This window comes from Somniosus microcephalus, chromosome 1 (genome assembly GCF_052327205.1).
Source record: "Somniosus microcephalus isolate GS21.2 chromosome 1, FLI_Smic_1.0, whole genome shotgun sequence".
NCBI lineage: Eukaryota > Metazoa > Chordata > Chondrichthyes > Squaliformes > Somniosidae > Somniosus > Somniosus microcephalus.
In genome coordinates this window covers 383219859-383237019 of record NC_140987.1, presented here as the reverse complement: position 1 = coordinate 383237019, position 17161 = coordinate 383219859, and the positions used below count along the sequence as shown (strand labels likewise).

At 46.0% G+C, this 17161-nt stretch overlaps 1 protein-coding gene across 3 annotated transcripts in view; it reads right to left on the bottom strand.

Moving 5' to 3' along the window:
* Window positions 1-613: 613 nt before the first annotated feature.
* Window positions 614-17161, bottom strand: part of LOC147125060 (short coiled-coil protein B-like) — a 56886-nt gene continuing 40338 nt past the window's right edge. For 2 of the 3 annotated variants that reach the window (XM_085996693.1, XM_085996674.1), the window contains exons 3-5: window positions 7756-7839; window positions 3091-3229; window positions 614-803 (exon numbers count right to left, since the gene is read on the bottom strand). In XM_085996693.1, coding sequence (XP_085852819.1) covers window positions 770-803; window positions 3091-3229; window positions 7756-7839 — 257 coding nt within the window. In that variant the 3' untranslated portion in view covers window positions 614-769. Of the gene's footprint in view, window positions 804-3043; window positions 3230-7755; window positions 7840-17161 lie in introns of all 3 variants that reach the window. The other variant, XM_085996683.1, reaches the window with a different exon arrangement.

The following is a 17161-nucleotide window of genomic DNA, read 5'->3' as shown; positions in this document are numbered from 1 at the left end:
CAGAGGACTGAGTTATGAGGAGAGACTGCACAAATTTGGGCTTTTCATTCTGGAAAGGAGGCAACCACAAGATATATAAAATACTAAAGGGCATAGAAAAGGTAAAATTGGAACACTACTTAAAACAACCATGATAGTAGGACAATGGTACACAGGTTTAAAAGGACTAATGTCAGGAAGTTCTTCTTCATGTAAAGAGTTATTAAAACATAGAATGTGCTTCTGGTAAGAAAACAAAAGCAAAAATCCTGGAATCATCAAGGAATAGTTAGATTGTGGGGGCGGGGGAATGGCGGTGGGACTGTTGTTTCTTTCTGTATGAATAAGTTAGGATGGATCAAAGGCCTTTCTCATTCACTTCTATATAGCAACCTTGTAATCATGGGATTAAATAAATCAGGGCAAGTCCATGGCCATTAAAGGTTGTTTAGAAGCGGGAGGCTCAATGACTGTAATGTTTCTCGATCTTTCTCTGTCAATATATTTTCTTATGGCCTATAGCCTGGGTACAAAGTACTGCCTCTGTGCACTGGGCTAGTTTAGAAACTTAATAACTCACAAATTAATCATCCAAACAGAATCCTGTATGCAAAAGGAGAAGGAAACACATAACAACATGAGCATTAGGGTTTATTATTCCAGAATTAAATAGACTAAATACAAAAAGGTATGCAAGCTGACTCAAGACAATAAGCTACTGGTTCTAACAGGGTTACATAACATGGACAGTCTCGACTCCCAGTCCCCTTTACCATTATTAATGTTATTATTATTTGTCTGTCTTCTTGGAGCTTTTGGTTGGTCTGGAAAATAAAAAGGACATTTTTTATTGAAATTAATTTGTCATTTGTGGCAAATGAACTGAATTAATTTAATAATCTGGCTATTTAACCCTTTCACCTTTTTGGATACAGAAACAGTAACTGATTAGGTAGAATACTTATACCAGGCTGAAACTGCAGTGAATAGCACGTGCTGGGTGAGAGAGTAGATCAGTTGGCCACCTGGGAAATGGTGCATGTTGTGCAGTGTATGTCGCCTATCTGCCCTCTCACCTAGGGAATGGACTTTGCTGCAGCTGGAGGTCATCCACCTGCCCTCTCACTCAGAGAATGGTGTGTGCGCTAAAGAGTGTATATCACCTGCATGCCTTCTCACCCAGGGAATGGGGTATGCTGTGATGTGTGGGTCACTTACATGCTCTGTCAGCCGGGAAATAGGGGCATGCTGAGGGGTGCAGGTTACCTGCCTGAAGGATCACGTGTGCTGCAGAGAGTAGATTGCCTGTCCACCCTGGGAATAATGTGTGTTGTGGGGAGTAGGCCACATACCTTCTGTTTCACACATAGAATGGTGTGTAGCACAGATAGTATGTTCTCATGCACTTTGCAATAGTGAAAATCTTGTTTTATTCAGTTCTTCAAAGACACAGTTTCTTCATGCCTCTCACACATTTCGCCAACAGCTCCCAGCTCTTATTGTGCTCAACTCTTAGGTCTTCTTTATTGGCATTCTTTGTTTCTGAACTCCCATGCATTCTCCGTTGCTAAAGCTGTCTTTAAAAAGCCCTGATGTGGAGATGCCGGTGTTGGAATGGGGTGGACAAATGTGACAAGTCGCACAACACCAGGTTATAGTCCAACAGCTTTATTTGAAATCACAAGCTTTTGGAGCGCTGCTCCTTCGTCAGGTGAAAGAGCAGCGCTCCGAAAGCTTGTGATTTCAAATAAAGCTGTTGGACTATAACCTGGTGTTGTGCGACTTCTCACATTTAAAAAGCCCAGTTTCTTCTTTCTTGCCAAACGCTTCTTTTTCCTTAACTCTCTATAAAGTCCAAAACTTGAATACTTCACATATATCTGATCTGGGGAGATCCCTCAAAACTTGTCTCACACTCCTGGACAAGATATAGCAAAAAAATTATGGTGCAAGAGACTATCCCTTTCTCACCTATACTTTCCGGCCCTCTCCTCTCTGTTGCCATCTTTCTCGTCTCTATATCATTCCTCCTCTGAAATTTCCTTTCTCATTCTTCCCAATATCCTGTCCTACACACTCTTCTTCCTCCTTGCATCCTCAATATATTGAAATCAAAACAAGTTATTAAGTCTTCTACTCTAACTCACTCTTTCCCAGGAATGTATTCTTTCCTCCTCCAGCCTACAGGCCTTTAGAATCTAAGCTTAGTGTCGCACATTCACTCATCTCTTCCACTCCTTAAAACCTCAACTTTGGTAGTGTCCTGCACTAAAGGCCTTTGCTTTTCACCCTTTGTCTTTCACTTTGGTTTCTCAATAATTAAAAGAAAATTTAAACACAGGGAACATTGTGTGACCAAGGGCGTAGGTTACCTGTCTGCCCTTGTACCTGAAGAATAGGTTGCTTGTTCACTTCACACTGTGGAGTAGGTTGCCTGCTCATCTTTATGCCAGGGATTAGATTGCTTGTTCACTTCACACTGTGGAGTAGGTTGCCTGCTCATCTTTATGCCAGGGATTAGATTGCTTGTTCACTTCACACTGTGGAGTAGGTTGCCTGCTCATCTTTATGCCAGGGATTAGATTGCCTCCACACTTTCATACCCATTGAGTAAGTTGCCTCCCTCCTGTTGTGCCCAGGGACTGGGACATGCTATGTGTGGACCATAAAATATACCATGCTGTAAAGTGGCTGTGGGCTTGCTTATCATAGGGTGCAGTTTCAATAGATGGTTCATATGTTGACTGTGTAAATGCTTTTTGTTCAGTATTTCAATTGAACGCAAAGAATTTTCAATTTATAATATTCTAAAAATGTCATGGATTTTGAGGGGTTTATAAATGTTACTTCTGTTTTCTGACTTTTTGAAATGGTTATATAAATCATTCCATGAATTAGTAGTTATTGGGCCCTATCCCATTAATCAAATCTCAGCTTTTACTACCCAATCTACAAACTGGATCAGAGAGACCTGAGAACGTCTCATAGCTCTGGATCTTGAGGTGAAAGGGTCAAACTGAGTTTTCACGCAGACGAACACAACATGCAGATTAGCCCACTACACCTGTCGAGATATAAAGCTGACTGGTATCAGTGGCATGAGCTCCTTACTTTCTCTTGTTCTTTGAGTCTGTGGTTTGAAAGACGCTGGAGGCTGACATGAGGTTTTCAATGTACTGACCAAGTACTTGGTTCTCAGATTTGAGTTTCAGGTTCTCCTCTTTAACAGCATCAACTCTGGCTGACAGATCTGTAAAGCAAATGGAATGATCAGGACAGAGGAGAGAGACAGCCAGCACGAGGGACAAGGAAAGTAAAAGAGAAAGGAAAATATATACTTTTTTAAATGAGAAAGGGAAAGGAGACGGTGGAGGGCATGGAAAGGGGTGGGGTACAAAACAGGCAGGCAGCGAGACCAGCATAAAAAGGGCACTGAAAAATGAGAAAAAAAGGCCAACATAGGGAGAGAGAAGAAAAAAGAACGAAATAGAGCATAGGAAAGAGAGAGAAACAGAGCACAGGAAAAAGCAAGAGAGACAAATATTCAAAGAGAGAGAGATAGGGCAGAGGAAGAGAAAGCAATACAAAGAGGAGAAAAAGGGGAAACACATAGGCCATAATTTTCTGTACCTGGGTCAGGTGCGGTCGGTCGGGTCGCTGCTTCCATCCCACTGCAGAAAACGACTTTCCGATAATGGGCCCTACTAAGCCCGCCCTGTGCGTTACCCGGCCCAATTAAATGGTGCGGGGCTGATGACGTCATCCATGATGCGTTTTCAGCTGGTATTTTTAAAGGGGCCATGGCCACATTGCATTTGAAGGTTCATCTAGGAGTGTGCAGGACACTGGGGGGGCTAAATTCGGTTGATTGGCGCTAACGGGGTGCAAATCAACTAGCACCTGTGCCACCGACGCCTCCCACGAAAATCAGCAGAAGGTTAGCGGCGGCACTAACCATTAGCGCCGCATGGCGATGACGTCATCACCATGCGTAGCACCCCGCTCGTGCCCCAGCTGTAATATTGGGTGTCGCTCACCGACTTACCACCGGACGTTATGCCCGCCGGGGTCAGGGGGGCCTACCTGCGGCCGGGGCGGCGCTAGTTAAAAGGGAGGTGGTGGGCGGCCATTTTTGTTGCTGGCCGCCTGCCAGCACCTGCCCCCGTTGCTGTCCCCGTTCCCCGTGAAGCCCCCCCGCGGGTTGCCGGCTGCTCTCCGTGAGCCCGGCACTCCTCGTGAGTGCTGGACTCGTTTGCCGGCACTCCCGATCCCTGGTGGCCCAGCAGGGTGCCGGGACGTGCTACGCTAGGCCCCTCCCCTTTAATAAGGGGAGGAAGGCCTGCAGTACTGCGGCGCAATGTGCTGCGATATTGGTTCGCAGTGCCCCAAGAGGGACGCGGGGCACTTCCAGTCGCGCCCCTCCTCCCTCTTGGGGCGCTACCTGGGAAAATTGGCCGCGGGGGCACTAACTTTTTTGGGGCACTACCTAATTTTTACTCCTGGAGGTTTTCATTGCTCCAAACAGTTGGAGAGATGGTTGCACAGAGGCGGAGGGCTGCACCCAGGTTCTCCAATGACTGCCTCTATATCCTTGTGGAGGGAGTCAGAGCATGCAGGGAGGTCCTGTTCCCTTCCAATGGGCAGAAGAGACCTCCCCAGGAGACAGAGAGAGCCTGGCTCCAAATTGCAGAGGAGGTCAACAGCAGTGATGTGTTCAGGAGGACCTGGGTGCAGTGCCGCAAACGTTTCAATAATCTCATTAGATTTGGAAAGGTGAGTACAAAGCTACACTCAACTTCATCCTGCTGTGTCTCTCATCACATCCCCATCACTCTGCCTTCCCAACCCAACTCCTGCACATCCTTACTCACACCAACATATTTTACACGTCCACCCATCCCCCTCTCTCTATCTACATTATCACATCTCCATCTTACTAGCCACCCCTCACACTCACCCTCATCCTAATGCAATCATACCAACTAACAAGATGCAAGGAGCCCACTTGGCATTGCCACCCCAATCCATCATAGTCTCCCTCTACAGATGTAACCCATCCATTCCTTACACTCATTCCAACACTCGCACTCAACCTTCTTTCCCTCCTTGCAGGAGAAGAGAGCGATAAGAGAGCAAGGGAAAGAACTGGAGGTGGGCCTCCATCATTTGCGACCCTCACAACAGGAGGCTGCGTTGGAAGTCTTAGAAGTGGCCGAGCAGCTGGAGGTGGGAGACGGAGAGAAGGGGACATCTCAGCAACCTAGTGACAGAATTTCATATCATACATCAGTCACTCATATGGGGACTGATGTCATCAGCCACTGAATGGTCATTATGGCCATTCTTCATATGGCATATCTAACTCATCTCTTTACTCTCCCACAGGTCCATCAAGAGCCCCCCCCACCCCCCGCCCCACTGTCCAGGAGGAAGAGCAGTATGACTCCTCATAGGAACCTCCAGCCTCTGAGGCCGCAGCGTCACCAGACATGAGCGCACCCAGCACCAGCGCTTACACTTCTCCTCCGTTGCCACACCTCGGTGGCTCCAACGCGAGATACAGTAGTGTTGTCACCAGGTCCGTCACAAGTCACACGTGAGCAAGAGCAGATGGCGGAGACAGGGACAGCAGTGAAGACTCCTCACGGGAGGGCGCAGGACGCTCCCAGCTCTGCTCAGCTTCATGCAGACGCGGAGCCTCAGGAGTCATCGAGAAAGAGGGCGATCCTGGAGGTGCAGCAAGAAGTGCAGGAGGCTCTGAGAGGTTTTGCGAGTGTGATGTCTGAAAATGTTCAGCGAATGCAGGAGTCCATCTCCAACATGAGCACCACCATGTCGCAGGTGATGGTGACTGTAGATTCTTCCGTGGATAGGACAGCCACCTGCATGGAGCAGCTAATGCGCCACTCCCAAGAGCATATGCTATCTATGGAGAATAGATGCCTATCTATGGAGTATAGGTGGCAGAGGCTCATAGACCTCCTGTTTAGGAGGGTTGTCAGCATAGACGCGGGTCCTCATGGCCCCACTGATGTGCAGCAAGGTGCTCATCTAGCTCCTTGCTAGCAGGGAAGTGCAAGTGACCCATGAGAGGGATGATGGGTGAGAGGGGAGAGGGAAGTGTGGGCTCCTCTCAAGGCGCTTACACTTCTCCTCCATTGCCATCCCTCAGTCAGAGCCCCAGATGGCTCCTCAGATCATGATGGCTGAGTCTGCCCCTGCACAGTCGCAGGAGGAGCAGACTTTGGCGGGGCCATCAGAGGCTCCAAAACCCAGAGGACGTCCGCCAAGAGTGTCTAAGCAGTTGCAGCAGGGAAGTGAGCAGGCTGCCTCTACCTCTGCTGAAGCCACAGGGGTAGCACCTCGTAGAAGCACGCGGAAGAGAAAGATGACACACAAGTAGATTCACAAGGGTAGCCATAGCCACTTGGGTGTTTTAGTCAATCTTAATGGCAAGATTCTGTTAATGTATTGTCAACCATTAAAATCTTTATTTTCACCACTTTACCGTCTTGGACACATTTGTGTGCCCCTTTGGAAGTGGCTTAGTGAGTTGCAGTGACTGGTGAGACATAACAGAAAGTCCAGCAATGGTGGTCAGTGTGAAAGGAATGGCTTGGTTATTGTAGGGCTCCTTTACGGTGTTTATGTGGGGTGGTGCCAACCTGGCGCAGCATGTGGCAGCCATATGGGTGTACAATGTAAAGTTAAGTAAGCCTGGACATGATGAAGCCATCCCGGGCAGCAATGTGCTCAGGTGCTGATGCCCTCTGTCCTGTGCAGCATCAGGTGGTTGCGGAGCAGGTTGGTGGTGTTGTTGTTGGTGTGCCTGGTACTGCTGGTGTTGGGGCTCCTCGTAGTCCGATTCTGAGGACCAAGGTGAGACAGTGTAAATGGCACCCATGCGGGTGGAATAGATGGCAGGTCAAGTAGAGTTGACAGAAGCAATCTGTCAATGGTGTGATAGGTTCCTCCAATGAGGTGACACTGGATGGAGACTTTGCTGGAAACACTTGCAGGCTGCAGAAAGTTAAATCTGTGCTGGCAATGTAGTCAACATCAGCTTCTGCCTGAGGAAAGTGATCAGCTGTGAGGTCGGAGCTTTTATAGTACATTTGATGCTGTCAAGTAATCAGCTGGAGCAATGGCCACTCAACTCCCGCTTCAGGTTGACTGACGTGGTTCCCAAGCTACATGAGTCCTGTGACCATGCAGGGAAATTTGAAATGTAGGCGAGAAAAAGGCTCTTAAGTGTCTGACAACAAGCTTATAATGATTACAATTAGGTCGCCCGTCTCTACCGGTCGGGTCGCTGCCCCACCGGCAAACGCGCCCAAGGAAAAGGCGCATGGGGGCGGGATGACGGCGGGTTCCTGACCTGCTCTGACTTTTTTCAAATTTCCCACCTGACCCACCTCTGTTCGCACCCACACGGACACCAGAAAATTCCAGCCATAGAGAGAGATCAGCATAAAAAGATAAATTAGCATAGAAAGACAGAGATAGAGAAGTCTGCATAGAGACAGAAACCAGTATAGAAACAAGAGCGAAGACAGCATAGAAAAAGAGAGAAGCCAGCACAGGGTGAGTAAAATGCCAGCAAACAGAGAGGGAGAGGTCAGCATAGTAAGAGAAAGAAGTCAACATTGAAATCGAGAGAGGTCAACATAGAAAAAGAGAGAAGCCATCATGGAGAAAGAAAGAGAGCAACACAGAAAAGAAAAGGGGAAAAGATACTGATTTATTTTTAAACCGAGACAGCAGCCAGGTAATCACCTTCGAGTGTGTGCTGCAGCTCCAGAACCTGGTTTATTAACCTTGTCTTCTCCTCCAGCTCCTCTTGATTTTCATAATCTGTGCCTTTGGGGAAAGAAAAAAAATCAGATAAATCTGGCACGAAACGGTACAAGTGGCAAGAGTCCCTTGCAGGCAAACATTCTCTCTCAACCATGCTCTCTATATTTCATGGATTAAACCCAGACTCCTCCATATTGAAGATATTTGAGGCTGAAACTCTGGGCTCTCTGCTCTGTCACATGACTACCCAGCAGAAAACCCCACCCCTCCAATGGTGGAGGACTGAAGAGATCAGGGACATATTTTAATTCTTCAGCCTGAAAGGCCATCAGAATCTATCATGTTCCCCTCTGGCATCAATTACTCTTGCTGTGAAGTATTTTGGGGTCTTTACGATGCCCACAATGGAATTCATCAGTTCTCAACTGCTATTAGTTCTGTTATTCTAGGGAGAGCAAAATGACTGGAATTCCCAGGGTAGACCAGGAATTCCTCCAGACACAGCCCAAAAATTTCTGCTGACTCACTCGTTCCCCAGCACTCAGAATTTGGGCTGGATTTTACATAGGGCAGAAAACTGGAGGACAGAGGAATGACCACACATTATAGCCCCTCTCTCTTTAGTGGGCGATCCGCCTACTCTATGCCATCCCTAGGCCCTGGAATTTTGGCCTCAATGTATCTCACAGGGAATGACAACTATTTCTTCAATTTCCAGAGTAAAACTACCATCCATAGGCAACAAGAAACAAACAAACAAAACTTAATTGGGAATCATGAATGTCAGTCAACTTTATCAAGCAATTCAAAATACAACAAAAACTACTTGCATTTATATCATGTTTCTCACATGCAGCAAGATGTTTCAAAGTGCTTTACATTAAGAAGGACCAAATACCAAGTGAACACCAAGTAGGAGAAGAAAAGAGAAAAAATGGAGAGCTTAGGGTGGATGGAAGGCTGAGGCAAGAGAATCATTTTGAGAAGCTTTTTGAAAGCAGGGAGGAAGGTTTCAATGCAAGGAAACGGCATGGAGTTTCAACTGGCAACAGTGGCTGAACGAGTGGCCACCAATGTTGGAACAGAGGGAGAAGTCCAATGTTAGAGGAGCAGAGGGTGCATGCAGAGACACAAGACAAGTGGAGATTACTAAGGTAGGGTAGAGCAAAGCCATGGAGAGATTTGAAAGTGAGGACAAGAATTTTGACATCAACTCACTAGGTCAAGGGGAGCCAGTGGAGCTTGAAAATGGGGGTTAAGCGAGTGCAGGGCTTAATGCAGGTCAGGACACAGGTTGCAGCATTTTGGATGAACTGATGGTTGTGGAGGGTTAAGGTAGAGAGATTAGCTATAGAGAATGTTAGAGAAGTCACATCTCAAGATGACAAAGGCCTAGACTAGCATTTAGGTGGCATGGGGGGGAGGTAAGGGTGAAAGTGGGCAGTGTGGCAGAGGTAAAAGGAACAGATCTTGGTAACAGAGCAGATGTAGGGAGGAAGTGAAGCTTGGGTTCGAGCTGTATGCCACAGTTCCGCAACTCCTGACTCAACCTGAGGTGGCAGCTGGCTAGGTTCATGGGAGTCATCTGACGTTGTGCTGATAAGAGCCAAAAAGGATGATTTTGGTTTTCCTGACATCAAATGGGAGGAAATTTCGGTTTATCCAGGTCTTCATGTTTGTTGTGAGAGAGGATTTTCAACCATTTTTCCATGGAAAGGAGTTGAATGTGATTTAATGTTAAAGTGTTGCTTTTAACTTAAAGTGAGTTCATAAAAGTTTAAAACCCAGTATTACAAGTTTCAGATCTACCGTAGATATTCTTTGAGTTCTGCAGTCCTGCTCACTCCCATAAGCAGTCCATGGATCTAATGTTCAGGAATGTGCTTGCACTGCCCAATATCTAATTATATGATAGCATAACCCAGGATGTAACAATAGCAACCCCTTGTGACTTGAATTGGTTATCTTGTCTGTCTTGTTTTGCACACTTTGTACAAAAATAATAAATTGCAGGATAACGGAGTATTACAGTTTAACTCTTTTATTAAGCATTAGGTCTGTGATCTTATTCATACAGCACCATTGGGGAAAAGCCTGGCATTAGGACCCCTAGCCTGGGTCTGCAAAACAATAGTAGTCCTTACAGATGCCTGCAGGCCAATGACAACTCAGCATGTGATCACATGTGAATATAATAGGTATTCCTTACAGATGCCTGCAGGCCAATGATAATTCAAATGCAAATGTTACATCCCCTTTCTTTTAAAAGAAAAATGTTATGCATTACTTTTAAACCTTTCTTCTACATAATGTTCTCGGTAGCATAAACATATAAGTAAACTCAGCATTTAACTAGCACTGAAAACATCTCAACGTTTCAATAACGATGTACAGTTTTTTTTTTAGGGCAGCGATCCGCCTACACCCTTTGACAGTTCACAAGTCAAGGATAACTCTAGGCTTGACCTCTCGTCCTGATCTTGTGTGGTATGAAACTGAGCATGCTCCTGAATCGGTCAACAATTCAGGTTCAGGTTTAGGTTCAGGTAAGTATGATGTGTTTTGTGTATTGCTCTGTTCATCACACTCTGTTGAACTGATCCTCTCGTCGGAATGACGGTGTTGTTCCTTGGTGTTCAGGAGGTGCCTGCGATTGTGGCAGTACACCTGTCCTTCTGGGGTGCAGACGTGATATGATCGCTCAGTGTCAGCTGGCTGGATGACGACTGCTGGCTTCCAGTAGTCATGCTCCTGGATTCTGACGGATTCTCCATTGTGCCGCAGCGGCAGTAGTCTAGCTGACCTGTCATAGTATCTCTTTTGGTATTGCTGTCTCTGTACACATTTTGCATGCACTTGCTTGCAGCTGACGACCTCTGGCTGCAGCTGCTGGTTGGTGCTTGGAAGGATTGAGCGAAGTCTGCGGCTCATCAACAGCTGTGCTGGTGACTTGAAGTTGTCAACCAGAGTGTTGCGGTACTCAAGGAGACTGATGTAGGGGTCTCTTTTGTCCGCTTTGGCTTTGTCCATGAGTGTTTTTGCAATCTGGACAGTTTTTTCAGCAAAGCCATTACTTTGAGGGTAATGTGGGCTTCATGTGACGTGTGAAATCCCATGCCTTGGCAAACGACTCAAACTCTTTTGATTTGTATTGGGGGCCATTGTCTGAGACTAAAGTCTCTACCATGCCATGCCTGGCAAAGGCTGCCTTTAGCTTGTGGATCACAGCTGCAGATGTGGTGCTGTGAAGCTTGTCCAGTTCAAAAAATCTGCTGTAGTAATCAAGAGTCACTATGTAGTCCTCGTTGTTCCATGTAAACAAATCCGTTGCCGCGACCTGCCAGGGCCTGTCTGGGATACGGTGAGGTATCATGGGCTCTTTGATATTTGATGGGCGGCGTTCTAGACAAATGGAACATTTTCCGACAATGTCCTCAATGTGTTTGCAAATACCGGGCTAAAACATAATGTCACGTGCTCTTTGTTTGCATTTTTCCATGCCCATATGTCCAGCATTTTTGTCAACATCTCTTCTCTGAGACTAGTAGGAATGATGATTTTCTCCCCTTTGAAGACGATTCTGTTGATTTGTGACAGTTCGTCTCTGTGGTTCCAGAATTCAGATATGCTCTGAGGGCATTTCCTCCTTTCCTCAGGCCATCCTTCATGTATGACTTTGCTCAGCAGTGTGAGTTGTGCATCTTTCTCTGTTCCTGCTCGGATCTACTTCAGTTTTGAGTCACTCACAGGTAAGCTGTTGTACACCATGTGCACCTGCACATCCATGCCTTCACTGAGGCTGCTGTCCTGGTAGCTAAGAGACTTTCTGGAGAGCGTGTCTGCGACAGGAATGTCTTTGCCTGGATGGTGAATGATTGTGAAGTTGTACTTCTGTAGCTGAACGATCATTCTCTGTAGCCTTGGTGGGGCTGCGGCTAGTGGTTTCCTCATGATTGACTCGAGGGGCTTGTGGTCTCCTCATGATTGACTCAAGGGGCTTGTGGTCGGATTCCACAATGACTTGTCGGCCATAGACGTACTGGTAGAAACGCTTACATCCAAACAGAATTGCATATAGCTCTTTCTCGATTTGAGCATAGTTGATTTCACTGTCTGAGAGAGATCTGGAAGCATAGCCGATGGGCTTTCCTTCTTGCAGTAATACTGCGCCTAGTCTGTACTTTGACGTGTCCACTTGTAGTCTGAGCTCTTTGTTGGGGTCGAAGTAGGCAAGAACTGGTCCTGGTTCTCTGGTGATTAGGTCTTTCATTTTCTGAAATGCTGTGTGACGTTGTTTGTCCCACAGGAACTCATTGGATTGTTTGAGCAACTGATGCATGGGTGCGTTGATTTCGGAGAGGCTCGGGGCAAACTTGGCTAAGTAGTTAACCATGCCTAGTACTGTCTCTAGCTCTGCGCGGTTTTTCGGCGGCTCCATCTTCTTGATGGCGGAGATTTTCTCTGGATCCGGCTTAATGCCATCAGTTGAGAGGTGATGCCCGAAATAATTGATCTCGGTGGATCCGATTATGCTTTTCTCGGGGTTGAGCTGGATACCTTTCTCCCGTGATCTTTGTAGCATCGCACGGAGGTTCCTGTCATGTTCCTCTCTATTCCTGCCACAGCACGGTGGCATAGTGGTTAGCACTGTTGCCTCACAGCGCCAGGGACCCGGGTTCAAATCCAGCCTCGGGTGACTGTCTGTGTGGAGTTTGCACATTCTCCCTGTGTTTGCGTGGGTTTCCTCCGGGTGCTCCTGTTTCCTCCCACAGTCCAAAGATGTGCGGGTTAGGTTGATTGGCCATGATAAAAATTGGCCCTTAGTGTTAGGGGGGATTAAATACGTGGGGTTACGGGGTTACGGGGATAGGGCTTGGGTGGGATGGCTGTCGGTATAGGGACCGGGTGCTAGGGTTTGGATGATCAGCCATGATCTCGTTGAATGGCGGAGCAGGTTCGAAGGGCCGAATGGCCTACTCCTGCTCCTATCTTCTATGTTTCTATGTTTCTATGTTTAGATGAGGATGTCGTCTATGATTGCGACTACTCCGTCGAGGCCTTCATAGGTTTCGTCGATCTTGCGCTGGAATTCATCCTGAGCTGAGATAAGACCAAATGGTAAACGCAGAAATCGGTAGCGTCCAAATGGTGTGTTGAACGTTGTTAGCTTAGATGACTCTTCCGTGAGCTTGATAGACCAGTATCCTGATCGTGCGTTCATTACACTGAAGTAATGTGCTCCCACTAGCTTGGGTGTGATGTCATCTAGCATTGGTAGAGGGTAGTGAGGGCGTTTGATAGCCTTGTTCAAATCTCTGGGGTCGAGACAGACTCTGAGCTTGCCTGTACGTGGTTTCTCAACCACTACTAACGCGTTGACCCACTCTGTCAGTTCTGTTTCCCGGACGATGATTTCTGTATTCTCCATGCTCTGCAGCTCCTCCTTCAGGCAACTACGTAGAGCAAGGGGTATCCTTCATGGTGGGCAAACCACAGGGGTTGCTGCTGGGTCAAGGTGAATAGTGCATTCACCTGGGAATAGTCCGATTCCTTTGAAAACGTCAGCAAACTCCTCCATGACTGTCTGCTTCTCAACTGGTGATGACAATGATAGCACTAGCTTGATGAGGTCCATGTCTAAACATGCCTTTAGACCTAGCACTGGAGGTGCTCAAGTGTCAACAATGTAAGAGTCCAACATCATGTCTCTTTCTTTGTACTTGTATTTCATCATGCATGTGCCTTTTACAATGAGCTGCTCACCCCCATAGCTGGTCAGTCTGCATGAGGTGGGCTGTTGCTCACACTCATCCTTCAAGCTGTGATACTCACTCAGAGGAAGTACATTAACCTGAGCTCCAGTGTCTAGTTTAAGCCTAAGCTCTGTGCCCTGTTTTCCTAGCTCAATATCTGCAAAGGCTTGCTCAGTCTCTGAAATCTGTTTTTTCTGTGACACAGAATCAATAAACAGTTCCTCTGCATTTGGCTCTCTATCTGGCATTTGGCTGTCACTCAATGTGTGCACTGCTAATCCAAAAACAGTCCTGCAAACTTTAGCAACGTGGTTCCATTTACCACATTTAGCACATTGCCTTCCTTTGGCAGGGCAATGGCTCCTTTTCCCCATGTACCTTGTTTCCATAATATCCACAGTTTTTGAAGCGTTTTATGTCTGTCGCTCATTTTTAGAACTCTCTCTGTTCTTTCTGTTCTGAAACACGCTCTCTGGGCGGTGTTCTTTGGTGTCTGTCTATTAACTGCGTGCACTGTCTGTTCACACGAGCTGCTCGTGGCGCCGGTTATGGTTTTCAACTGTGCTTGGGCTATCTCGTGCGATCTAGCTATGTCCATAGCTTTGTCCAGCGCCTTAGCCCGGACCCAACGTTCAAAAGTTTCTCTCTCACTTTAGCTGAATGTATTCCAAACACGATGCAGTCTCTGACCATCTCATCTTTATCTGCATATTCACAGTCTTTTACCAGCAGTTTTAACTCAGTCACGAACTGTTCAAACGACTCACTAGCTCCTTGTACTTTCTCCTGAAACTTGTACCTAGCGAATATCGTATTTGTCTTGGGCATCACATATGATTCAAAACGGTCAAAATAACTTTTCAGTACCTTTGCTTCATCCAAGGTGAGAGACCATGTGTTAAGAAAGTTTCTCCCTTTTTCTCCGATCCACAAGAGTAGGTAGCTGCATCTTTCTTCCTCCCCTTTGCTTTTCAGTGGACCCGAGAACATCAACTCCACGTGTTGCTTGAACTTGCGCCATTCTCTAGGTAAAAGTTCAAAGATCCCCAATCCATTCGAGGCGAGGGAGCTCCAATGATGTCCATTTTCAATCCCTATTCTGACACCATGTCTTGTTTTGCACACTTTGTACAAAAATAATAAATTGCAGGACAACGGAGTATTACAGTTTAACTCTTTTATTAAGCATTAGGTCTGTGATCTTACTCATGCAGCACCATTGGGGAAAAGCATGGCATTAGGACCCCTAGCCTGGGTCTTCAAAACAATAGTAGTCCTTACAAATGCCTGCAGGCCAATGACAACTCCGCATGTGATCACGTGAATATAATAGGTATTCCTTACAGATGCCTGCGGGCCAATGATAATTCAAATGCAAATGTTACATTGTCTTTCACACGTGTTCTCCTGTGCACTCTCCAATCTTTCAGCAGGTGTACTAAGAAACACTTTACTAAGACAAGGCCAGATACTTACAGACAGCAAGAGAACATACAGAATAACGATCAAATCAAATCCCATTTTCTTCACTCAATCTCTCTTCTCTTCTCAAAACATAATTAAAAAAAGAAGTAATAAACCATAGGCCTTTTTTCAGGCTGACTTACTTGTTTTTGACATTACCTTTCTTTCCAGACAACTTCTAACTACAAAATCAGACCTCCTCGATTTTAGCTTTCAACTCCATGCCCAGGCAACATCTCAGTGTCCTGTTTGAAACCATGACTGACTGCCAAAGTGTCACTTTTTCCCTTTTCTCTCTGTATCCCCAGCAAGTGGAAGGGCTGTGCCTTCAATTCCTTTCTCATTCAGGGACTCACCAGTAAGCTTGTCAACCAAACCAGCGACTTCCTCTCCCAAGAGTATACACTCAGCAGATACCCCATAGGATAGTTAGCTCACTAATACATCAAATGCCCTTCTATTGCAGTGGCTTTATAAACATGTGTGAATTCACTTTGTTTAGAACACAACACTTGAACATATTAATTCCCAACTCCTTTCCATGAACAAAAATCAAAAATGCTAAAATGTGACATCCACCTTGAGTCACTGGGGTAAAGAGGGAACAGATATCTTAATGGGAACCATTGAAACTGTTCCCCATGACAATTGGGAACAATAGGTGAGTTGTTATCTCATCTCAGATACTCTCAGTACCCATAGGGGTAGGAATGTCCCAGTTGAGCTCTGCATGCTGCTAGTTTGCTGCGAGGCCCCTTGAGTCAGAGCGATCATAATATGATATAATTCTTCATTAAGATGGAGAGTGAAATAGTTGACTCAGAGACTAGGGTCCTGAATTTAAATAAAGGAGACTACGATGGTATGAGGTGCGAGTTGGGTAGGATTGATTGTGGAATGTCACTCAAAGGGTTGATGGTGGATGGGTAATGGCAAACATTCAAAGATCGCATGGATGAACTACAGAATTTGTTCATCCCAGTTTGGCATTAAAAAAACCCAAAAAAGGTGACTCAACCGTGGCTAACAAAGGAAATTAGGGATAGCATAAGATCCAAGGAGAGGACATATAAATTGGCCAGAAAAAGCAGTAAACCCGAGGATTGGGAGCAGTTTAGGATTCAATAAAGGAGGACAAAGGGATTAATTAAGAGGGGGGAAATAGAGTAAGAGAGTAAGCTTGCAGGGAACATAAAAACTGACTGTAAAAGCTTTTATAGGTATGTGAAGAGAAAAGGATTGGTGAAGTCAAGCGTAGGTCCCTTGCAGTCAGAATCAGGGAAATTTATAATGGGGTACAAAGAAATGGCAGACCAATTAAATACATACTTTGGTTCTGTCTTCAAAAAGGACACAAATAACCTCCCAAAGAGGTCGGGGAACATAGGGTCTAATGACAGGGAGGAACTGATAGAAATCAGTATTTGTAGGGAAATGGTGTTAGGGAAATTGATGGGATTGAGGGGCGATAAATCCCCAGGCCTGATAAACTACATCCTAGGTACTTAAGGAAGTGGCCCCAGAAATAATAGATGCATTGCTGGTCATCTTCCAAAATTCTATAGACTCTGGAACAGTACCCATGGATTGGCGGGTAGCTAATGTTACCCCACTGTTCAAAAAGGGTGGTAGAGAGAAAACGGGGAATTACAGACCGGTAAGCCTGACATCGGTAATGGGGAAAATGCTAGAGTCCATTATAAAGGATGTAACAGCAGAGCACTTGGAAAAAAGTGACCGGATCGGACAAAGTCAACATGGATTTACAAAAGGTAAATCGTGCTTGACTAATCTACTGGAATTTTTTGAGGATGTAACTGGTAAAATAGATAAGGGAGAACCAGTGGATGTGGTGTATTTGGATTTTCAAAAGGCTTTCGATAAGGTCCCGCATAAGAGATTAGCGTGTAAAGTTAACGCACATGGGATTGGGGGCAAGGTATTGACTTGGATAGAGAACTGGTTGGTAGACAGAAAGCAAAGAGTTGGAATAAACGGCTCTTTTTCCAAGTGGCAGGCATTGACTAGTGGGGTACCGCCGGGATCGGTCCTTGGACTCCAGCTATTCACAATATATATTGGGGCAGTAATTCCTCCCCAAACGCGTGAGTACGGAAGGGGTATTCACACATCTGGCCGGAGGAAATGCCGGTTTTCAGCATGCGCAT